The sequence below is a fragment of the Urocampus carinirostris genome, chromosome 2 (genome assembly GCF_059441175.1).
Source record: "Urocampus carinirostris isolate Australia breed hairy pipefish chromosome 2, RoL_Ucar_1.0, whole genome shotgun sequence".
Taxonomy (NCBI): Eukaryota; Metazoa; Chordata; class Actinopteri; order Syngnathiformes; family Syngnathidae; genus Urocampus; species Urocampus carinirostris.
In genome coordinates this window covers 62705411-62730938 of record NC_142350.1, presented here as the reverse complement: position 1 = coordinate 62730938, position 25528 = coordinate 62705411, and the positions used below count along the sequence as shown (strand labels likewise).

Below are 25528 nucleotides of genomic sequence, written 5' to 3'. Positions count from 1 at the left end.
GAATGTAGGAGGAAATCTGAGTGTCCGGAGGCAACCCACGCAAGCATGGGGAGAACATGCAAAGTCCGCACAGGAGGTTTGATTCTCATGACCTCAGAACTGTGCCGCACACACTCTAACCACTGCTCCCCATTATTGCCATTTTTACTTAATTTTGAAGGCCCTCCGAAAATTCAGCTCTGTAACCATATATTCCAAAGACCAGCTTTGACAAACAAATACCTGGTTTATCTGTGTGCTGCCATATTGGATCAGTACTTAGAAATGAAAAAAGAAACAAACAACAAAAACAACGCCCTACACATTCCTCTTTTATTTGAACATCCAACAAAAGTAGTGTAGAGCAGTGATAACCTCAAACCGAGTCTGTGGGATAGAAATCAACTGTTATGTGTTATTTAGGGATGATTTTTATTATTAGCATTAACAGGAAGCTGAGAACCGACATATGGAGCCGCTATTCTTTTGCTCTTAAAACTTAAAAATTGTCGTAAGAAATTTCTAATCATGCAAAAAAAAAAAAAAGAAGATTATTGTTATGAATTAACCTAGCACTTCAATAGTTCTCCATTTGGGTACCGGTGCTGTGGAATGCTCTTCCCCCTGAGATTCGATCTGCAACCTCAGTGGAAATGTTTAAATCTAAACTTAAAACACACTTCTATTCTATAGCATATGAATAACCTATATTTTATGTTGACAATATCTGTGTATTATTTGCCCTCATGTAGGTTTTAGATCAGGGGATGGTGTCATAATAGTCTGTGGTTTGCAATAATCTGTGTTCTGTGCAGCCCTTTTAGACTCTTTGTGATTAAGGGCGTTACAAATAAACATGACTTGACTCTCTGAAACCTTTTACAGTAAATAAATTAGAATTTCTGCAAAACTCACATGACTAATCTTTCACGTAAACCATAACATCAAACATCTCGTTTTGTTTGTGACAAAAGATTGATACGGAATGGCGACCGCTCTAAACTTGTTTGATTAGCCACATCTTGATCTCTGTTGCATACTGGATTGTACCCAGATTTGAGAAGGAACTTAAATGTTTTTGAGATGAAGTGTTTGAGGAGTATGTTAGGAGTGACATGATTGGATGGATTGAGAAATGAAATTTTCAGCGACAGAACTGGAGCAGTAGTGGAACTGAGCAAGCGTGTGGATAAGAGAGTACTTGGTTGGTTTGGACACATGAAGAGGATGGATGAGGAGCGAATGTTGAAGAGGATTTACAGAGCAAAAGTAAATGGAAGGAGACTAAGAGGAAGGCGTGGATGGATGGTGTTATAAGTGCACTGCAGGAAAGAGGTCTAGATATAGTGGAAGCTAGAGCACTTGTCCGTGATATAATTGAGTGGAGATGTGTTATAAAAGGATAATGGGATGTTTAGACGCGTTCTAAGGGATGGGCAGGGCACCTGTATGATGCGGCAGGGGTAAACCAGTGAAAGCTGTCGGGCCCTGCTGTTGAACAGAAGAGTGTGTTGTGTCACCCTGACCCGAGTTACATGGCTGCTTTCTTGTGTCCCGTTTCATCTGGAGGGACAAGAGCATGACCAACTTTGGTGCCGAGGTGCTTAACTTGTTTGGATGTTTGGGCATTTGGGTTGGTCATGGTCCAAAAAAATTTTGTGTGTGATTTTTGATATTTTTTCCCTTTTTTGTTTTCTTTGTTTTTGTATGTAATTGTCTGCTGTCGGTCACCCCTCTTGAGGGATATGACCAAGGTAGATAGATAGATAGACACTCATTCCAAATTACCTTGCTTTATTTTAATCCAAACACAATACTGAAATTAAAATAAAATTTGGAAGAAAAAAAAATGAGCTTAAAATGTGTAATTTGTCATAAAACATGCCAAATGGGGATCGCCATTGTCAAGTGATGGTCAGTAAATTTAGGGTCCTCTTTTTCCTGACATTGCTTCTTAGATCTTTTAATTGACCTTCCTGGTAGATGTCCAACGTCTGCCTTCCTTGAATACAGCTTTGAATGACGAAAGGCAGAGCTTCGCCTAGACACTGTTCTGAAAAAAACTCGTCACCCATCGGGAATTTTCCAGAATTCTTCAATCTACTACAAATATGCACATAACATAATAGCCATGCTCCTTAACTTTTCACGCTTCCTCTGCTAGCAAACGGTCTAAAGTTTGAAGACAAGATGAGGCAGTGTGCTTTGGTGACCCGACTATGACACACCCCTGAGAACATTGTTTAAAAAAAAAAAAAAAAAAAAGACTTGCTTTTGTAATTGCCCTTTCAATGTGTGTAGATGGGCAAATTCGATACTTTAACCACTAGGGTCGTAGGGGCACCATTTCTTGTTATGTGTCCTGGGCAAGTACAGCCTGGTGTCGCCCGTCCCTCTTCAGGCTAACAAATATTTCCACCCAGTCTCGAACTGGGGACCATTTGCATGGTAGGCTAAAGTGCTAGCCACTGCACCACAGAAGCAGTAGTCAAAGACACACAGTCACGAAGAATTTTTAATCGCAGTTAAAACACAAAATCAATATTGCCTCAGTTTCTCTACACATTACAGAATGAAGGCAAACATTTCCTTTCTGCTTTTTTGTTTAGTACAAAAAAAGCACGTACTTCATAATTGTGAACTCTGAACTGGAGAGTTGAAGTGCTTCAGGGGTAGGGAAATTATTTTTGTGAGAACTACCACACAAATATTTATTTTTATAAAGACATTTGCCTGCAATGTTTTTTTTTTTTGTCTTTTTTCATGGTTTGGCAAATATGAGGTATATAGTTGTCAATGTTTTAGTGGAGCTGTTGTTTTGGTTAACAATGCTCATGATTAAATGATCACATGTATGCTGTGATTATTATAAAGCGTACCATTTTGAGTTAATTTATGGTCAATTTTATTTGAGAAATCCATTACAGGGTTTGTACTGTATTGGAACTAAAATGATTAAAACAAATCCTGGCTGAAAAAGAAGGGGTATTTTCCAAGAAGTGTTTTTTGTCTTAAGTTGTTGCTTATATTTGAAGAAAGAAATGTCGTTCAAATGAAAGCATTAATGCATTTTTATTATTACAGTATGTTTGGAGACCTTTATTCGACTTAAATTACCGTATTCTGTCTATTTGAGGAAATCTATTTTTAAATCTATAAAGTGAGACAGTTTCCTGTAATGTTGGATTTAACTCGTTGGGTGGACAACTTGAGGTACATGTTTAATCATTTTAAATGGTCACTTGTATATAGAGGAAATATTGGGACTGCAATATTTTACGTCAGAATTTCAACTGTAAGATTACCATTCATACAAAACACTTAATGGAACCAAAGATGACCCATTTGTGGTGGCAGTCATCTGTATAAAAAAAGTATTTCTGTTCAAGGAAAATAACATAACATTAGCATCGATTTTGGTGGTTAATCCGTTCCATAACCACCCTTATTAAGTGTGGTTAGAACAGTTTATTTTTCAGCGTAACACAACTGCTACGTGCTGTTTCCCTCGTCTGGGATATTGTTATGGATTGTCTTTGATGTAACGATGCCATTTTTGCGGACATTCAAAGAAGTTGACTGCCAGGGGATGTAATTTTGAGTTACGCTGGCTTTATATTTTTGGGTATCTTGTTTCAGACTGTTCATGAAGTTTATCTGGTGAGTATATTTTGAAATATACCAGCTCGTTGGCCTTGGGGGTATGGCGCCCGCCCCGAAACTGGGAGGTTGTGGTTCAAGCCTCGGCCGAGTCATACCTAAGACTTAAACATTGATACCCGTTTCCTCCCTGCTTGGCGTTCAGCATTAGGGGTTGAAATTGGGGGGGTTTGGTCACCTAATGACTCCCAACACCTCAGTTGAGTTGAGCGAGGGGGCTGGGAATCCCCTCCTCTGAATCAATCTCCCAAAAAGAGTCAGAAATGACTCTAGCCTCCTCCCACTAGGGGAATATGGCTGTGGTGTATATATATACTCGCTGGGGCCACCTGATGTTCTCGATGGTTCTGAGAGCCCTGCTACCAAAACCGTCGATTCTTGTGGCCAGGGTGTCGTTCAGGGGCCATGTTTCTGAGCCATAAAGCAGGATAGAGAGTACGGCGAGGTTTGAAATAGTCATGCCATATTTCAATTACTGGTGACATCGTAAAGACGAGTATTTGTTTATCATAGGCCCGGCAGCCCACCAGCGGGCTGTCGGAGTGTCAAGGGGGTTAAGGTACCGTATATTTTTAAAACTCTTTCTGTGCACCGCCTTTTGTTGTAAATATCTCATGATTGAATTTGGGCACATGCAGCTTGTAGTCAGGTGCGGCTTATGTATGTAGAATTTTTTTTTTTCCTTTAGAAATGTACTGGGTGCAGGTTATAATCAAGTACAAATTTTATGGTATAACTCGCACCAGCCCAAAAAAATACCCTAATTAAGGATAAAACATGTATTAGTCGCATTTTTTAGGGTAATTTATTTGATAAAATCCAATACCTAAAACATACATGTCATCTTGAAAAGCAATTCAAGATAAAAGAGAATGGGCTGAAAAAGTTCGTACTGTATACGAATATTACATGATTGTCATGCCTGTTAATTCCCATAACGAGGTAACATATTATGAGGTACTCAAAAAACTCTAGCACAGATAACGTGCTTACCAAATTATCAACTTGACTCCAAATCACTAAATCCCAAAAATATTTATACTCCGTTCCACTTTTACCAGTAAACAACTCCTCCAACTTGGGACGATAAGCCACTTCCTTCTTACAGTTTGAAAAAATTTCACCCAGAACAGGGCAAGGTTGTCAACACAGGCCCTTGCGGTTTAGTGTGAAAATAACGTGTGGAGTAATATACAGTACCGATAATAAAAATAAATAAAAACTCAATGATATAATAATATGTAAAATCATTAACACATAAGTCGGACCCCAGCCAAACTATAATAAAAAACTGCGACTTAGGTTCCACTGACATTTTGCTGACTTTATTAATCAAAATAAATCCACGGAGTACCGCGGACGCGAAAGTCGAACTGCCAAATGGCGAGTAAATTTTGTATTCTAATTTATATATCTGTTCTCAAAGATGATGATCCATTTTTTAATTGCTCCTTTTACACAGGTTTATTTGAGGTAGGCATTTAATCATCTTTAATTACCGCTCGTATTTGACGGAGAACAACACTTGTAGATCAATTTTTTTAGACTAGAGCATCAATTGCATGTTTCATTTTAGTATTTTAGAAAATCAGATTATGCTCAAAAAAACAAATGCACAGATGTAGGTGGGCAGTGTTTATTATGACACAGACTGACAACTGCGATACAAATGTATAAGAATGCAATTTTATTTACACATCACTGATCAATACCGATCCCTCGTTCACTAGGCAAAATTGTTCATGTTGGTGTCAAATGCAGGGCAACTCATTCGTTTTGGGGTTTGGCGCTGCAAACAACCCTAAAGAAGAAGTCTCATATTAACCGAATGAACTCTATAAGAAAATGAGCAATATTTCATACAACAGTTGACAACGAATGATGCGCTTGTGTCAGCAGACTCCTGGCAATGGCTCATTCATCAGTCCCTCCACCATTTCACACCAATTTTCCACATTTTAATTAATTCCCATGAAGATTTGTGACGGTTCTTTGTCATAATCTTATTTCTGAGTAGCTAATTTGTGAAAATCGTTTTCCAGGCCAATCTAATAAGCTTATTTTGTTACAAGTGTGGACATGGTTTATCTTTTTGTCTTTTAAATGACAAATAATGTAAGTAAATACTGATTTTGTATAAATAAAAGTAAGAAAATATCCTAATGACATTTTAAGGAGTTGTGACAGTATGGGCAATGTAGTTCTCTCAATAAAATTGTAATTCTAAGAATAAACTCTTAAAAAGAGGTGACATTATTTAAGAAAACGAACATGTCATTTTACTTTTTTCATATAGTTAATGAAATGTTTAATTAGTTAAATTAAATTTGTTAAAAAACACAACATAAACAACTTTAGTATAACGTAAAATATAGCACGATTTAAAACATTTTAATAATATGTGTACAGTGTAATAAAGGTAATTTAATTGAAGTTGCATTCTTTTATCATGATTGTGACATTCTTACAATACAATATTCATTAGACTAAAATTAAAGATACATTTTAAGAAATGTTTACAAGACACTTTTCATAAAAATATTTTGATAATATGTACTGTATTCTTTTTGAAAAGTTAGTGTTTGGCAAGACTGGCCATTTCTGAGAGGAAAAACGTTCTTGTGTTTTCTGTGAGTCTAGGACTTTGAAAAAAAATCCTTTCAAAAGTATGTATCTCTTAATGGAGGTAGGTGGAAAAAGTATTTTACCAAGAGTAGTTTTAATTTAAATGCATTTTTGTTTCATGAAGAAGGTATTGTATGCAGAAAGGAAGCTCCATGCAACATTATGAACCCAGATATTGCCATAAGTGGAAATGCAAGAAATTTTGGAGGGACTGATGTATGTATGAAATTGTATAGAAATGCTAGTTTTACCCGAATACAAAGAAATCCTTTTTCTAAAACTGGAGGAATTGAGTTTTTGCTCACCAATGGTATCTGTCTCACCTGAAAATGAAGCGCTTAGAATCTGCTTTGGGATTCCAATAATACCGTCATAATTCTAAGATGCCAGTAGTCTTTCTTTTTTGTAATCTAACATGGAGCATAATTTAGCCTTAAATCTGACGTCAGCCAATTCCAACAGTGCAAATCAAACATGGAATGTTTAAATCAGTGTAGCCAAACGGTCACATTTCAATGTTGTCAAAACAGTGAACCCCCACTACATCGGGCTTATTTTTTAGAACTCATGCCAAGTCGCCAACTATGGTGGCAGCACTTACATAGATCACGAGTTACCAGAAGTCAAAATTATTTTGAAAAAATACTTTCTACCGATTGGAAATGGATCAGGAAGAATTCCCTTACAGTAAACAGGGGCTCACTATACATGTTTGTCATCATTTAACGATGCGTTTAATCATCATAGCAGAACTTGATCATCACTCTGGTCGCTGTCGGGACTGTCGTCGTTGGCCAAGGAGTCCGTGGAGTGGCGCAAAGCCGCCATGCCGGAGAAATCGGAGGGTAGCAACGTTCCCTTTTTCACATTGACCAGTTCTTTCTCTCGCGCTGCTGCCCCCTGCTGGCCGCCTTTTACACGCTTCCACTTCATTCGCCGGTTCTGGAACCACACTTTCACCTATATGACACATAGGTAAAAAAATAGTTTCAAAAAGGGATTACAAAAAGGTGAAAATTATATTTATTTAAGTCCGATACATGGATAAAAGTACTGTTCCATATTTCCCGCACTATAAAGCGAACCCAACTATAAGGTGCATGGAATTGAAAGTACAGTAAGGGCTCCGGTTGCAAGAAAAATAAAAAAAGAACCTTACTTACCAGACATATAACTGATCACAATTGCATAACGTAAAAATGGAACCCGATCGCGGCAGGACTGGTCGGATCTTATCCGCTAGACCACATGTGTCAAACTCATGGCCCATGGGCCAAATGTGGCCCGCCACATAATTTTATGTGGCCTGCGAGACAATGCTGAGACAAGCTAGAGAGAAAAATGAGCGTCAATGACTTGCGGTTTTTAATTATTCCAATCCATGTCGCCAAAGCTGAGCAACAATCCCTAAAGCTGTATTTAACACCGGCCATTAATCAACCAGGGAACATTGAAGAAACCGATTTCGTTGTTATTTAACTAAAAACAAAAGTCACAGATGTGCCGTTTAAGGCAATATGAAAAATAAACGATAACAGCGGAAGCTTTACCTCCTTTCTATTACACAAATTTAACGGTGAAGTTCCTTTTAGGTCTTCATTCATTGACTTTAAAAGCGCTATACAAATGTAGACCATTTACCATTTTATTCAGATAAATATTTTTCCATTAAAAAAAAAAAAAGTGGAAAGACAAAAAAAAAACAATCATTTAATTTAGTGTTTGTGTGACAGTGTTTAAGTCCAGGCTGAAAACAGCTCTGTTCAACTGTGCATACTACTGAAAGGGTTCTATCTGCACTCTTCACTTTTACTTTATTTTAATTCATTGATTTTATTATGTTTTATCTGTGGTTTTAATGCATTTTAAAAAAACACAGTTTAAATTTTCAATGTCTTTTCTTCTATGTTTTAACTGTAATTGTGTCTCTTTGCCATTTCTGTAAAGCACTTTTAATTGCCTTGTGTATGAATTGTGCTATACAAATAAACTTGCCTTGCCTATTTTTTTCGCTTTCCAGTTGCAGTGAATTTCGCCCGAGTTAAATAAACTGTAGTGGAAATTAATTAAATTGTTGCCTTGCTGTTATTTTCAAACGCACAGTTTATAAACACTACAAGACATTAAATCTAAATGAAGGGACAAAAATATTAAGAGGCAAAAAAACTAAATTATAATTTTATAATATCTTACATCCCTGAATCAAAATTTAATTGTGAGACTCCAAAAAGACCCCCATCCCTCCAACTAAGGCTTGTCATTATTTACTAGTCTTCCCCCTGTACGAATGTTTTTTCTACCGCTTGGTCCCCAAGCTAAATGAGTTTGACACCGTTGCTTAGTTTGAGCTAAGAAAACAAAGTGTAATACCAACTTTTAATCAATTTCTTTTTTCTCATTTCTCTAACATCTAAAGCCATGGCTTAAGATAGTATGATAATGAGATAAGACCTAATGCCTTTTCATGTGTCATCCGTATCCCTAGTTGTTAAGTCGATAGGATCCAGCAATATCCCTGTTGCATGGAATGATATGCAATTGTGAACAAACACCCGTGGCCTGGTGGTTAGGATCAGGTGCTCTTACCATTGCTATCCAATTTAATCTCAGTTGTCACCATTGCTTTGTAATTGTGGTAAGCAATCAAATGTATCGACTGATCTACAACTGCAAAAACTTGGTAATGCATTTTCAATTTTGTCCGCATATAAGGCCTACCGGATTAGTAGTCTCTCTTTCAAATTTCTGGCAAATTTGGGGGTTTCGGGTGTGCCTTATAGTCCGGAAAATACGGTACATCTTTTACATGTTTAATAGGACAAATACAAATGTATTATTTTTTTCAATTACATAATAATGTGTCAAAGTGTAACTTCTTGCAGATTTTATATGACTTTTATTAGTTTTTTTTGGGGCAAGGCAGTAAAATTATTACAGAAATGATGAAGGTAATGATATATTTAGTCAACCATAAATTAATAATTAAACATTAATTAAAATAAAAGTAATTGTAAAGGTTTACTGATCTAATAATGAAGCAGAACTATTTGTATATATTCATTTTAAAAGGAAAATATCAACAACCACAGCGGGAAAAAAATCTTTATTTTTGTAATCAATAGCCTAAAAAAAAGCAAGTTGGAATATCACACCAATAATTATTTTAATTTAAGGAGGAAAAAGTCATATTGTTAAAGCGGTGTTTTCTTCCTTAACGTGCATATTTATGAAAAATTATTTATTGGTCAAAAAGTAAGATAAAGACACACCTTTTTTTTTTTAATTTTTTTTTTTTTTAAGGAAAATTTCTGCAATGAAAAGTTCATTATCATTATAGAAAACCCAGATAAAAAACAAATTATTACTATTAAAAATTATATTATTACAACTCAAACAAGTAAAACTTGTAGTTTATGGGGATAAAACATGTTTATTTATTTTAACGTTTGAACAAATTTCCGTAATTTTATTTGGTTGAGTTTAAAAAAAAAAAAAATTCTGGTAGGACAAGAATGAATATCTCTTGGAATAATTATCTTAAACTGACAAGAATAAAGTCGTACTTTCAGACGATAAAGTAAAATGTTGTTGTTTTTAGGCCATGTATTAATTTTACAAATATGTTCTTTTATTTAAAAAAAACAATGCCGTTTTTTAACGTCTCTTATGAAATTGAAAATTACATTAATTAATAGTAAGAAAAAGTATAGAAAAAGATGTCAATACTTTTAGACTTAAGTCATGTGGTATTCACTGAGGTAAAAAAGTCACAAGTTTATTTACTAAAAAAAACAGGGATTTATGGGCCTATTTTGTCAATTGTCTTGGTCACATCACATGTCCGAGGGTGTAAACATTTGTCATGGCCGTCTGAAAATCACGCGGGATTCCTTTTGTGTCACGGGGGGCTTTTCCCATGTAATTCCAGGTTGCCAGGACACATTCCAGACCTGACCCCCTCTCTCCCTTTGGGACCTGGCATCACATAAAGTGGCCTTTTTTCTCCTTTAATACTGTTCGAGGGGGAAAGATGGGGAAATAGTTGAAATGTGTCCTAAACAGTTCATCATTGTTTGGACTCATGCAGCATGTAAGATTGTTTGACAGTGTGCATTGCTGAAAGGTCATTCATTAGGGACTTATTTTTTCCTGTAGAAGTGGGGTTGGGAATGGATTTCTCACGAGCCAGGTGTGGCTCTTCTCGTGAGTACATGTTTCTCTGAGATAGAATTACTTTTTTAAAGAATTTAGGTTAGGCGTGCAACACCATGTTTCTACCACTACTTGCAGGAGCGCTGTAGCGCTTTTCTGCCTTTACGACAGCTAAGAAGAAATGTTTTCAAATTTTTTTTCTGTGTCTCTAAGCTAGTGTTGGACACTTTACTTTAAGGAAGTTCTAATTACTCACTACTTCCAAAAAGTAACCGAGTTAGTAATTCTATAGCATACCTGTCAACCTGTACGGTTTTGCTGTACAAAGTAGTTTTTTTTTTTTTTTATGCATTTTAAGACGAGTACGACGTACAAGGAAATCTGTACGGAAAAACCCAAATTTGTCAATGATGTGTACCATCCAGTATTCACCAACTATCACGAAACGGCATATCAATCAAGTCAAAGGAGTTCGCCCCGGAAGCCTCTATCTCGGTATCGTTTTTTTCGTTCCGAACGAAGCGAGCGGTTTGATGCTACTGTGCGCATGCGTTTGCCGCCTGGGGATTTCCCATCATGCATCATTCCGGAAAAAAAAACATGGTGTACGTTTATTTTGTACAGGAAAATACGACAGTTTGCACGGGCATGGAGCTATGAAGGTTGACAGGTATGATATAGTAAAAGTAACTAGTTACCAGGGGAAAAAACTATTTCCAATACTTAAAAGTTGAAAATAGAAGAACAGATGGGTAGTTGTGTTATAGAACCTTGTGTTATGTATTGCACTTTACCGGCAACAGATATATCATACACTTGAAGTTAAAAAAAAAAAAAGTAAACAGAATAAGAAAATAACAATCAGCATTTACATAAACACGCACAAAAATGCCCAAAAACATGCGTATACAAACACAAGTAGTACACAAACACACAAAATGTAGGTAAACACATACACCATACATAAATTCACAAAAAACGTATGTAAACACACAAAAAAGTACGTACAAACACAAAATGTACATAAATATGCACAACGAATACAAATGCATGAACGAAAACGTGTGTTAAACCAGACCATTCGTATGATGGCGGTAGTTCAGTGACGCACAAACATTAAAAGAGCACATCGGACAGTTGAACGAAACGGAGTCTAACTCGCCTCAGTAAGATTCAAGTAACGTTCAAGCCAATACGGTTTTGATGACATGCATTGGACATTTTATACACGTAAAAATGGCTATTAAAGAGAGCTTAAACGTTATGCCAAACCGTGCTTGACAAACGTACTTGAAATTAAATGCATGCAGTCCAAAGAGCAATAGTCAGTTGTTAAAAAGAACGACAAACGCTGTTGTTAAAACTTTTAAGTAGTTAATTCGCATTTTTTTTATATTTCAGTGAGTGCATTTGATGACTATCGATGTCTCTCATCTCATTAGCTACACCGCTTATCCTCAGTAGGGTCGCGGGGGTGCTGGAACCCATCCCAGCAATCATCGGGCAGTGAGCAGGGGACACCCTGAACTGGTTGCCAGCCAATCGCAGGGCACTATCGATGTCAAAAATCTATTTTAAATGGGCTCACTGTCAATGAGTTAAATGTTGCATATGTAATAAAGAAGAATGACTTTTTCCCTCTTTGTGTTAGTTTAACGTCCGGGCTGTGAGATGGGTAAAACAGGGGCTGGAGTTGAGCAGCTCCGTTTAGGTTTTTATTCAAAATATTTCGGCTACTAATGAATACAGTGAAAGTAAGTATTTAATTGGATTTAGTGATATGGAGTAAAGGTGATTGTTTGGTAAGCATTTTCTTTATGCTAGAGTTATCTGAATAACGCTAAATATGTTACATCGTTACTGACGAGCATGTAAGATATCCACGTACGTGATACGTCAGTATACCTTGTTCTCTTTTTTTTTTTTTTTTATCTTTAATTGGCTTTCAAGATGACATGTATGTTTTTGGTGTTTCATTTCATCAAATAAATTTATCCTAAAAATGCGACGTACACTACGAGTGTGACTTATACATGTTTTTTTTTCCTTCTTTTTTAGGCATTTTTGGACTATACGACTTGCCTGAAAAATATGCTAATCGTTCCAACAGTGGGCTTTTAAAATATTCATTTTTTTACAGCGCTACTTTTATCTATGATGGCCTAATCATGGACATTTCGTGTCGAACAACGTCTTGCGAGTGCAGATTATATACCTGTCTCTCTGTAAGGTCGAGGTTGACAGCAATCTCGTATCGGCGTAGTCGCGTCAGGTAATTGTGGTGGGCGAATTCGGCCTCCAGCTCTCGGATTTGCTCCTTGGTGAAGGCTGTCCTCTCCTTTCGCGGTTTGCCACTCAGCTCGCACTTCAGACTGCCGTCCTGCGACTCTGCCGGAAGATCGCGTTCATTTTTAGCCATTCTATAAGCACTTTTTTTTGTTGTTTTTTGTTTTTTTAAAATACGGTCACCGCAGCACAACTCCAATCGGGGACTTTCTCCCAAAAATCCAAGACACGGACCATAAACAATATGTGGTCATCGTCAAAAGGACCTTGATGTGGGTTGCGTTTATTTTCATCTCGACGTATGTTTTTACGTGCGCTTTGGGATCTTTGATCCGCACACAAAAGTAATTTTCAAACCTTTGAGTCATCTTTGGATTTAATTTTAGTGGGGTTTATTTGTTCGCCTTATAATCAAGTGAAAAGAAGTCTGCCCCAACTTATTGGGTAAGCTCCGCTTGTTTTTGTGCCACTTTCCGGAAATCCTCCGGGAAGTTTTCCCAGCTGGTGCTGAGCAAAGGTACGCCAGTTAAACCTCTCTTGTGGAAAAGATCAGCGTAGGCGTTATCCAGTTCGTTAGCATCCCATTGCCCTAGCTAGCTGTTTATGGTACTTGTCTATCTACCCTGGGGAACTTTTATACATCAATCCCAGAAGAAAATGAGTAATTAGTACATGCTATTGTAGTATCAACAATAACATAAACCTCTTATACTTGTTTGCAATGTCGCTTAAATCGAAACGAACATTCAAACTCCACACAGGATGGTTCGATCTCATGACCTCAGAACTGTGCCGCCGTGCTTCCCGCAACCCTAACATATTTTTCATAAAAAAAAAAAAGGAGCGATAAAAAGTGTACTCATAAACGTACATAATGTTGATAGTGCATGTGCTATGTTTTATCATGGCCTGTTGACGAGAAACAAAAAAAAGCTCTCTGGCTAAACATAGCTTTTTCAACCATCTTTCATTTTTTGTTAAATTTCATTATCCCCTCTAAAATAAAGCAATCAATCAATTGATCTGTCCACAAATATTCAAACAACATAGGCTCACAAAGTAATATTACACTCTTTACTGTTTTTTTAGCTTAAAAAAATCTAAAATGACAAAATAACTGGAGTAATTGGGGTAATTATTTTAAAAGTTCCAGCTAGTTGCATGGTCACCAAATTCTACATTTAAATGCATATAGATTAACTTTAAGTAGCCTATGATTGAAAACACTTTATAAGACCCATAGCTCCACGAGTATAAAACCGTCTCAAATACAATTTAACACTCGTAATTTTTCATGCAGCAAAAAATCCCCCAAAAGTGATCCAAAAAAATCCCAATTTATTTCATGCAATACATAAATAAAGTAGGTGTTCATATATTTATGAATTTCCTTATTTAATGAGGGAAAAAAATAAGTAAAGTATGCAGTTTAGGTATAGTGCTATACAAAAAAATGTTACCGTTAAAAAGTTCATTTAAAAAAGTATATGCTAAGAGTATTAGGTATAAATATTTAAGATAATTGTTATATCAACAGTTTCTTTAAGTGTTTGATGTAGGGTTAGGCACTCAAAAGCTTCCGCTTCAGTCTATTCCCTTTGGTCTCATAGTTATATATATGATATGATTGTTTTGTACAGCTGATTGAGTGAAAATATTCTATTCTTGTTATTGTTTTTTATTTTTTAATGTTGTTTTTGCGCTGTACCCAATTTGAAAAAAACCTCAAACTAAAATGCAATTTAAATAAGTTGTCAGTTACCCGTTAAGCAAAATGTTCAATGAAACTACTACAAAATGACAGTATTTAAGTGATACAAATATTAGGTAAATAGGTTATATCTTGAGGTAGGTGTGTCAACAATGCAGTGCATCGAAGACTCCTTTTTTGGGGGGGTCCTACTCCAGAGTGGTAAAGAGAACAAAGTTTTCATGAGCACATCACTCTATAGATATTATAATGAAAACACTAGGCGTAAAGGCAGTGGGGCAAAGTAAAAACGGGCCTAGAGAACCGGGAGCCACATTCCCAAACGGTGCTAAGCCTGAAATCTTCACCTCGGGGACCCCGGAAAGAGGATCTGCCTCTGTAACGACCACTTGAGCTTTTCCAAATGAGCTTCTCCCTTTTCGACTCTCTGCTGGTAAACACTGCGTGAAAGTGTAATGAAGTCAAAAGTTCAAAGGGAACCTAAAACTTTTTTAACCACAGCAATTAAAGTATTTGGTGATCCTGTGCGATAAAAGAGGAACAAGACGAGGGGAAACAGTCAGTCGCTCAAATAAACGTGTATTTTCTTCTCCAAAGGATAGGGGGGAAAGTTTTCCACGAGTAATATCATATTAGACGCGTAAGGAATGGAAAGCTCGTACAAAATGTTTTCCTGAAGATCTTTCAAGATGGAAAAAGAAAGCCACAAAATAGACAGACGTGCAAGTTTCTTGCCATTCTGGAAATTAGACAATTTGTATTCATCCTCATCTCTGTTGTAACTATTCTTAGTAAGTCTGTCCCTCAACTTTGGACTTTCGTAACAGTCATAAGACTTCATTTTACTCCAGAGAAGGAAAAAGTGTGACATTTTGTTTCCTCCTATTTACACACACATAAAAGGGAAAGGGAAAATATCACAGTGTAATGAAAAAGGACAAATTCAAAATTTCCCTTTGCCATAATATTCTTAGCTATTCTTATAGCAAAGTACTGATTATAGAGATGAAACAAATAATTGATTAAATGTCGATTAATCAATTATTTGTTTCACCTCAATTAATTGATTAATCGACATATAATCCATTTTTACTCGGGATGCATTGTTCTGGATTCCCAAAATACTTAGAATTGAAGCTTTGAATCCACATGTGACAAACTCATGGCCCGCAGACAAAATGTGGGCCACCACATTCTTTTTTGTGGCTAGCCAGACAATGCTGAGAGAAGCACAAAAGAAAAATTAGCCACAATGACCTGCAGTTTAGGATATATCCACTGGGTGTCTCCAAAGCCAGGCACCACTCGCAAAGCACCCACTGTAGCTGTATTCACTCACTACCATTACTCAACCAGAGAACATTGAGGAACCCCACCCCGGTGTTATTTTACTGAAAATAAAAGTCACACAAGCACTGTTTAAGGCAATATCAAAAAATACAAAGTGAAAAAATCAGCAATTTGGTGTCTAAACAAGTTTAAGCTTGTTTTTAAAATATATGTGAAATATAACAGCAAAGTTCCCAGATTCAGGTAAATATTTTCATTTAAAAATACAAAAAGCATATGCATTATTAAATCGCTCATTTAGATTAGTGTTTGTATGCTATTTTTGTCACTTTCCAGTCTGCATTCCCTGAGGTAAATAAACTAGTGAAAATGACTTCAATTGTTGTGTTGCATTTGTTTTTTACAAGCGCAGAGTTGATAAACACTAAAAGATATTAAATCCAAGTGAAGCACTCGTCTTGGGATCAAGGGATCCCAGTTCGAATCCCGACTCGTCCGTGTTACATGTCGAAGTGTCCTTGGGTAAGACACTGAACCCCTAATACCCCCAATAAGCAGGTTAGCGCCTTACATGGCAGCAAGGCCGCTATTGGAAAAATTTGGAGCACATTGTAAAGCGCTTTGGGAAGTCATTGACTTGAAAAGCGCTATATAAATGCAGATCATTTCATTTTGTCAAATGTATATTTTGTCCTGTTGATCCTTTGAATACTTAAAAAAATAATTGAGTAAGTAATCTGTTGTGTCTCTAATCAAACGTTCTAAATCAGAAAAATAGAGCAAGAAGAATGTGTCTAAAATTACCTCAGGTATATGGATGTTCAAGTCAGTAATATGAAAATATATATGATTTCAAAATACATCCACGATACGTTGATCTATTTTTTTGTCCTCCTCCGGTTCCCTTTTGGTTTTTTGGAGTCCCAGATGGTGAAACAGGATCGAGCCTGGATCAGACATTTAGACAGCTGATTGGGTCAGCAGTGTAGGTGCTAATCAGTGTGCGAACGGGAGTTATGGAGCGCGTATTTTAGCAGGTCGGTGAAGGCGGGTTCAGAGCAAAAGATCAGCTTGCAAATCATTTGAGGGAATATGAGGTGAGTGTGCGAGTGCCAGTTGGCGAGTATTTGTGGTGTGAGCCGCATGGAGCAAAACCATCGTATATTTTCTTCGGGATGTCTGCTACCTTTCCAAACATGCTTTCATTTTGTGATTGGTCCAAAACAACAGGGGCTTGGCTCAGGAAGGATCAGCCAGCTCTGTGCACGATTTGAAACTATATCGAAGGCTGTGTTTGAACAAAAAAAGGGTTGGATGGGGATTATCGAATAAATATTTTAGAATATAAAAAACGTTCCTTTTCTAAGACTGTCAATTTTGTTTATTTAGTTGCCAACGATATGATTGTCTTTTTTCCCCTCAATTATTCGGTTGTACCTTTTTCTGAGAGTTTGATGTGGACAGCTGACTTTCTTTTATTTATTTTTGTTCATATGATAAATCATACATACTAGTATGTAGTTAGTTGGTAAGCCAGGTTATGTTGTTTTACAAAGACAGTTACTTCTTTTTTTCAATACGCAAAACTGTTGACGGAGCTTTTTTTTGGGAAAAACGTGATTGAACAAGTAAGCTGTTTCGGTTTTGTCTTTTATAGCATTATATTCGAGTCCAAACTTTCTCAATAAGTCCTTCAGGATACTGAGTTTTCCCAAAACATGTAAGTTTGATTACTTATTAATCATAATTATAATTTGAAAATATTTTCACAAAAGAGGAAAAATAATAATTACTGTACCCCCTATTTCACAAAAAATAGCCAAATTGCTACTTGATAATAATCAAAACCTTTCTAATAATGGTAAAAATACACTAATGTTTAGAGTTTGGGAGAGGAAAAAAAAAAATTGTGTATATTGGTGAGGCATTGAACCATGTTATCTTTTGTAAATCCAATTTGTGCTTGTACACGTTTGTATTTGTATCAACCACCGTCAAGTGTTTTATGGGGAACTTCATGCTCAGCTCATTTAAAGGGTCAGAAGAGTACTGAGCAGACCGCCGCTGAGTTCATAAAGGTTGTATATTATTCTTACTTAAATATGATAAATTCAATCCAAGGTCACAAAGTGTTGCTCAAAGTTTTGTAAATTGCGTAAATTCTGCACCTGAGGACCGGGCTTCTATACAAATTTCCCACAGAGAATAATTGCGAGTCTGAAGAAAAGCACTATGTAAATGTGAAGAAAGTCAACAACTAAAACATTTCCACCACTTCTTGGAAAAAAAAAAGAAAGTTTACAACACCGGATCTTACAGCGTTAAAGCGCTAATGTGTCATACGGTCTACTTTGTGTGTCTTAGTCTAGAGTGTCCTTGCATAATGTTTCTTTTTTTATCTTCTAAACACTGAGGACTGAGAGAAACACCATTTCAATTATCTGTTTATGCTGCAGAATTGATGATAGAGCTGACTTTGACTAATGTAGTAAGAAACAGAAGAAAAAAACCGACTGTTCCTTATGAATGGTGGTGATGAGGATATGCGAAAATGATCTTGTAGGTCAGCAAGGATGCCTTGCAAATCCAATATGTGCGTGCACATGTTTGTATATGTATCATACACCTTTTAGTGTTTAATTGGGAACTTCATGCTCATCTAATTTGCTCTGCAAATAAACATGACTTGACTTGACCCCTTTTGGAATCCATGACAATTTTTTGACAATGTTTGTGCATCCGTCAATAAAAAAAACTCATTTATTTCGCTTTTCAGACAAAAACACCCACATTTATTTTATTTCAGAATGTTAAATGTTTTTTATATTAATAAAGATGATGATAAAACATGATGAAGATGCTAATTGCAGGCCTTTTGGAAATCCTATCTTAAGTGTAAATGTCATTTCTAACAAAGTCTCAAGTTTGAAATATGACCTATGTAGATTTTTTTTTTCAATTATTGCTTCTAATTGTTATCACACTTATTTTAATGTCACTACTGTTACAATGCATTATTATTTTTTCATTACATTATTATAATTATAACTGAGGTCAGTTTTTCTAAGCACTAGGTTGTAATTATTGTTTTTTCCCCCTATTTATCCTTTTCAAAGTCTGTAGTACATTTTTACCCTGGAGTGCCATGTCTAATCTTGTTGCATACAATGTTTCACAACGTTGATATCAATGACAATAAAAATATTCTATTCAATTCTACATTTTGCCCCCGATTGGGCTGTTTTGATGTATATTAAAAATACTTTCTCATAAAAAAATCATTAATAAATGTATATGACAGCAGTGCTAGAATTGGGAATTATTTGGGCTAGCCACAAATGACAATTTCATTTATGTTCCTTATTGATAACATTTTTTTTAAAACTCTTCTCCTCGATGAACCTGCCTAAATGTAATATGCATGTTCTTAATTTTGAAGTTGACTTATTACTTAAAAAATAAATTTACTTTTCATGATGTAAATCTTTGTCAATATGTTTATCTGATAAAAAAAGTATGTGCAAAAACTTACTTTGGAAGATTAACTATCTTGTCAAGACAAAAATATATATTTTTTCTTTTAACAAAAAAAGGGAATTAATCCAAATATCTATACATGTGCTGAATTAAGGAAACAGGCTGCCTCCATATTACTTTATCATTTTGTTTTTCTTTCTTTTGTTTACATTTGCCACATAATGTAATTTGAAGACCCCTTTTTTCTTTGGTAAACCGTTCCTTTTTATTTATTTTTTTAAATAAGAGCAGTCAAATCCATTTTAAACGAGCGGATAATATCTGACTTTTTCCATATCAGATCATTTTGCTGCGTAAAATTATGTATTTTTCTTATTTGATGTCAATGAAATGTTAAATGTTGAAAAAGATTACTTAAAACAAGCAGTGTTTTCAGGAAATGCAACAAAAAAAATTGTGGAATGTAAAACAAGTTCACTTCCCAATTGACAGCTTTTGACAATTTCCATAAATCCTTCACTAATATAAACTGAAAAATTGAGACACTGTATGCATAAAAATTTGATTGCTAGTATTTTTAAACTTAAAACTGATATCAAACAATCTAATACGGCGCCAGTTTCAGTGTATTATTCATTATTTATTGAGGTGACCATGTATGACCTTTGAGGAAAGTAATGTTGACACCCATGTGCAAGATCTCGACTTGAAACAAAACACACTCATAAACAACACATCCATGTGAGACATTCGTTTTGGTACCTGAGCTGTCACTTTTCCTCTTTCCATTTCTCTTCTCTGCCTCTGCAGGTGATAGAGAGGGCCTGCCAAACTCTGAGGCAGCCCCAGTGGGGGTGTTGCCGCCGCCCAAGCCAGGTGCGGTGGCCCCCATGGCGGGGGCGCCGGTGTGGGCCAAGTCCTGGGATACAGGCCCCCCTTCATGGGACAGGTGTGAATGCGGGTGGCAAAGGTTGGCCCTCACGCCCCCGGGCGACATCTGCGGAATGTGCCAGGATGTGGGTGTGTGGTGCTGACCGTGCAGGGCCGGGTGGTGCCCGCGGTGGTGGTGTGGATGGTGCTGCAAGTGATGATTATGGTGATGGGGCTGGTACAGGCCATCTTCGGGTGCGTAGTTTGTGACAATGCAAGCGGATGGAGAGGACGTTGAAGACGAGGAGGAGGACGAGGCCAAGTCGGGGTAGGAGACGTGGTCCGAGCGTCCGTGCAGGGTAAGCGGGGATGGAGCGAAAGCGGCCGGGTGCAGACCCTGCGCTGGGGCGTGGGGGCTCCGCAGGCACCCGAAAAGTGTGTGATCCATGGCCAAAAGCTCCTATACACACCGGTAGCACATATCCAAGAGCTCCCAAAAGTTGCTAAAGACGGGAGCAGGGGGGGTGTCCTCTTTTAGGGTAATCCGTTTGGTCTACCAGCCGAAGGAGGATGAAGCCAGCTGAGCCTCTGTGATGTTGAAGGGGAAGCGTGGAGGCTGGGAGGAGGTCCTGGGGAAGTTAGGGAGCCTGGCGAGGGGCCGTTATAAATAGGGTGTAATGTGAGAGGGGAGGCTGGCTCACCGAGGGACGGCGCACAGCCGAAAAGAAAGTCACCATAAATCTGCCGAGAAGCTTCAAGGAAACGGGGGACGTTTTGAAGGAGCCAGGGCCTGCTTCAAAAGGCTTGCTTTTGTTCACCAGTTATTCTTCCAAAGGCCGAATCAATAAAAAATCGTCAGGTCACGCAGGTGTGTTCAGCCAAATAGATCTGACTTTATTTGAAATTCAGCCACATGGTTTGATTCGGCAACTTGACTTTTGGTACGCTCCACTGTCATTTGGAGATCCACAAAAATCTTGAGAATGCACACTAATATTCATACACTCAAGTGTGAGGCAGCATTTTCATTAAGCTTCGGAATTCCGAACATTTTTGACAACAAAAAAGAACAGAAAATTCATCAAATATGTTATAGTTTAGGCTTATTAATTGACATTATTTTCTTTTTTTTTCCATAAAATCAATCCCAATCCAGTCATTTTGGCTTGGATTAAACTTGATACCAACAGGCCAGCTGTAGATTTTTCCTTTTTTTTAATGCACTGGAACTTTACCCTCTCAAGCCTGATTCATTTATTAACACAAAATGTGTTAGAACTGTGACAAAATATCAACAATAAAGATATAAGAGGCCTTGGAAGCCAATTGTTTCGTTGCATGAAAACTATACTTAATTATCTTCAAATAATTTATTTCAAACTTCATTTGAAATTCTGCCTTAATTTGTTCGTTTAGTATTATTTAATTTGGTAGGCCTGTGTATCATCACTGGACCGACAAAAATGTCTGAAGGATACAGTTGGAAATGCACTGGAAGTCAGTCATTTTTTTTTTTTTTTTAGGCTACCACTTTTCATCAATTTTTTTCTTTTGTAGAACTTTTAAAGCGGTGCTTTTTCTGGTCCGTGAGTTTTTTTTAGTATTTTGTGTCAGTTGAGTTTTCACTGTGAATTTGGGAAATTTTGCATACATTTTATTTATTTATTGTCCCTTTTAGCTAGCCATTCTTTATTCAGATTAAGTCAAGTCATGTTTATTTGTATAGCCCTTAATCACAAAGAGTCTCAAATGGCTGCACAGACCACAGATTATTGCAAACCACAGACTATTATGACACCATCCCCTGATCTAAAACCTACATGAGGCCAAATAATACACGGATATTGTCAACATAAAATATAGGTTATTCATATGCTATAGAATAGAAGTGTGTTTTAAGCTTGGATTTAAACATATCCTCTGAGGTTGCAGATCGAATCTCGGGGGTAAGAGCATTCCACAGCACCGGGGCCCGAATGGAGAACGCTCTCGAACCTGCGGGTCTCTTCTTGGCTCTTGGGATCACTATTAGACTAGCATTTTCAGAGCAAAGGCTCCGGACCGGAACATAATGGGAAATTAAATCTGAAAGATATGAGGGAGCAAGTCCATGCATGATTTTGTATACTCTCAACAGAACCTTAAAAATCACATCTTGAGCTAACAGGGAGCCAATGCAGGTTAGCTAAAATTGGGTTAATGTGATCTAACGGTCTTGTGTTACTTAAAAGCCTCGTTGCAGCATTTTGTAGCAGCTGAAGGCTCTTGATTTTGGACTTCGGGAGACCGGAGAGTAGTGCATAACAGTAATCGAGACGGGAGGTAAGAAAGTACGATACATTTTTTTGTTTGTTTTTAACCGCTTTATTCTAGTAAAGTGTATTTACTGTAGCTTTTATCCGTTCTACCTTGTTTATTTACCAGTATGAAATATTGTTGGCTTCCTTGTATAAATGCAGTCAGCAATATCCTGGAATTATTAGATGTCAACATTTTAGCTAAATTTAGCTAGCATGTTTGAAATACCGTGATCAAACTTTAAAAAACTAGTCAAATGGATAATCCCAAACGTCTATGTTTTGGCTAACTTTGGGGCTATATCAAGAGATCCTTCAAAAAGCGAGAATTAGACTGAACTTAAAACTACCTTTGTTCCACCAGGCGCTAAAAGCAATTTGGGAGGCATCACTAAATCATCAAACGGTGTGAAAGGTACTGCCAGGTCACAGTTGGAGCACATTTAGTTTAAGTGGCTGGCTCAAAGACACGTTGGGATAGACACCTTCGCATTTGAAGACAAAAGACTGACACTACCACTTTGGCTACCAAATTGGATTCTTGTCTTCAGGATGAAATGTTTTGAGGGATTTTTTGAATTTGCATAAGAACATTTGGAGGATTTTGGGGTTCTAAAATGAAGCCTGTTTGGATTGTATAAGATAAAACGTTTGCGTAAAATTCAATGCGCTGTTGTTTTAACCTCCACAAAAAAGATGGACATTTTTGTCTTCCATGGTTGCTTCCTCTGGAGCACCCCTCAAAGGAGTGGTCTCAACTTCCTGCCGGACAACGAGTCTCTGTTGACAAACACAGGACAAGTTTCATTCTATTGAAGCAATCTTCCAAAACGATAACAATAATAAAATTTAAATTATTACATATAGTTGAGTCACTGCAACCACAAACACACAATTGTGAAACCAATAGCTCATTATTTTTGCAAACGCCAAGCTGATGTCAAGTTTTGAGTTCTTTTGGTCGTCACGGTGACTGCAAATGTCTGCACACTCGGAGCTGGATACAAGTAATGGGGGGAGGCGGGTGGCCCATGCCGAAAGGAAATTAATTCCTCTTTGAGAGAGAAAATGACTTTAACAGAAAGCCACGGTTGGAACGCCGCCACGGTCATAGACCTAAGAAGAAGAAGGCGGAGCTTCTGGTGGCAGGGCACTTTCATTGTATTTCGAAATGTTTCCATAAATTTTCAACCTTTTCCTTTGTTCAACAATCGTTAAATACGTTTTTATTTAATTAATACGGTTCTGAAGTTACCAATATATCAGCCGTTTCTTTTCTCTAATGATTTTGCTTCTTATTATAAAACGAAAGGTTTTTTTTTTTTCTTCCTAGAGCTTTTTTTTTTTTGACAATATTTTGTTTTCCATGAAAAAGTCACACTTTAATTTATAATTTATTGTATTATTGACAACTGTTCTTTTTCCTATTTTAATATTTCTTTTGTTGGCGACTCTGATATGGCTTTTTCTTTAACTCTGCCTTGAATGTCAGCATCTCAACATCACTTCTTCTCTGTAGATGTCGACACTGGTGTTTTGCGTGTACTTTCATATACTGTTATTGATTTTGCCTGTGCAGCAGACGAGTTATTATGGTACACAAGCCGAGTGGAGTCTGGGAGATGTTTGTAACTGAGTGAAGACGCTATATCGTGTTCTGTAAATAAACAACGTTCATATTGAGTTTAAAGAGGACTCCTTCCATTTTTTAGAGGGACTATTTAACCAAGCTGCTAGTAGAGGACCTGTAAGGCGTCTATTTCTCAAAAGGAGCTCTTTTGTAATTGTCCTTTTGCTTGGTCGTGCCTCACACTTCATTTTTTCTCTAGTTTGATCCTTTTTTCTGTTCTCTGAAGAGAATAGTACACACCATTGCAGGAAATGTTCAGTTTATCAGTAAATTTTTGCAGGAAATAGCCTTCATTTTCTGGATCAAAAACAGTCTGTCAAATTTCACGAATCTTTCTCTTTCTCTGTCCATTTAGAAAGTTTAATCACACCCACATTTCTGATGCTCCAGATACTCGTCCAGTTCAATTGAAGGTCAGTTTTACAGTTTCTTTTACCAGCTAAAATGTTTTTAGCTGTGCTCATAAAGTGTATTTTCTTGAGTGTGTATATATACTGTATATATATATATAATATATATATATATTTATAAAATGTGTGTGTGTGTGTGTGTGTGTGTGTGTGTGTGTGTGTGCGCGCGCGCGCACATATATAAATCCAGAAAATCATCATTCCATATTTATACTTGGAGAGTGACAACCGCCTCCTGTGTTTGTCTAACAAATGGAGGCTATTAGCAGGTTAGCGGGCGCTGAACACTGGAACAGGTTTTACACGCAAACATATAGACACACACACATGTTTCCAATGGTACCACTGGTGGCCTGTGGCGAGGTCTCTTCAGTTTGAACTCTTTTTTTGTTCTAAACTCCAGCTGTGTGAATTTATCATGTGTGTCAGTTCTGCTCCATGTTTTCTGTATTTTTTAAATATGATATAAACTTGTAAATGGTTGTTCTTTGTTCCTGCACTTTTAGATGTTTAGGGAACTATCTGGTTGAATCTAGTTGCATCCCCACATAGTCACGATAAGTGTATAGTAATATAGCAAACTTCAGCACTATAAGGTGCACCAGATTGATTATAAGGCGCAATCATATATTTTTCATACAAAAGGTGCGCAGGACTATAGGGTGCATAAAATTTGGACTTCATTAAGCCTTAGGGTTATAAATAAGTGTTTACACTCGAGTTGTTTTGACCATGTTCACACCTTTGCAGTGTTATATTTCCAACCATTTAAAATGTTTAGGGACACTCAACTATATCTATGTCACACAATTTCTTGCGTCTTAACTCTAAAAAGACCGAAATGTTAGGCATTGGTCTATCTAAATGCCGTGACTTATTCTCAAAAACTGCTGTGAACATTGACAAATGTCACATCACACAGAGTGACTCAGTTAAAAATTTAGGTGTCATATTTGAACCTGATCTATCCTTTGAAACGCATGTAAAGAAACTTACGAGAACCGCTTTCTTCCATCTTCGTAACATTGCTAAAATTCGTTCTATACTGTCTCAGTCGGATGCGGAAATTATAATTCATGCGTTTGTTACCTCCCGTCTCGATTACTGTAATGCACTACTCTCTGGTCTCCCGAAGTCTAGA

The 25528-nt window shown here is 36.9% G+C and overlaps 1 protein-coding gene and 1 long non-coding RNA gene across 4 annotated transcripts in view; one reads left to right on the top strand and one right to left on the bottom strand.

The window, feature by feature from the left end:
• Positions 1–25528, top strand: part of LOC148372898 (uncharacterized) — a 52233-nt gene that overhangs the window by 1221 nt on the left and 25484 nt on the right. For all 3 annotated transcript variants that reach the window (XR_015849575.1, XR_015849576.1, XR_015849577.1), the window contains exon 2: positions 24333–24390. This is a non-coding gene — a long non-coding RNA (uncharacterized LOC148372898). The remainder of the gene's footprint in view (positions 1–24332; positions 24391–25528) is intronic.
• meox2a (mesenchyme homeobox 2a) lies at positions 5311–20671 on the bottom strand. Its single transcript, XM_088327476.1, has 3 exons — positions 19943–20671; positions 12632–12804; positions 5311–7224 (listed from the first exon to the last, which is right to left on the bottom strand). The coding sequence occupies exons 1-3, from the start codon at positions 20496–20498 to the stop codon at positions 7006–7008; spliced, it is 948 nt and encodes a 315-aa protein (XP_088183602.1). The 5' UTR covers positions 20499–20671; the 3' UTR covers positions 5311–7005.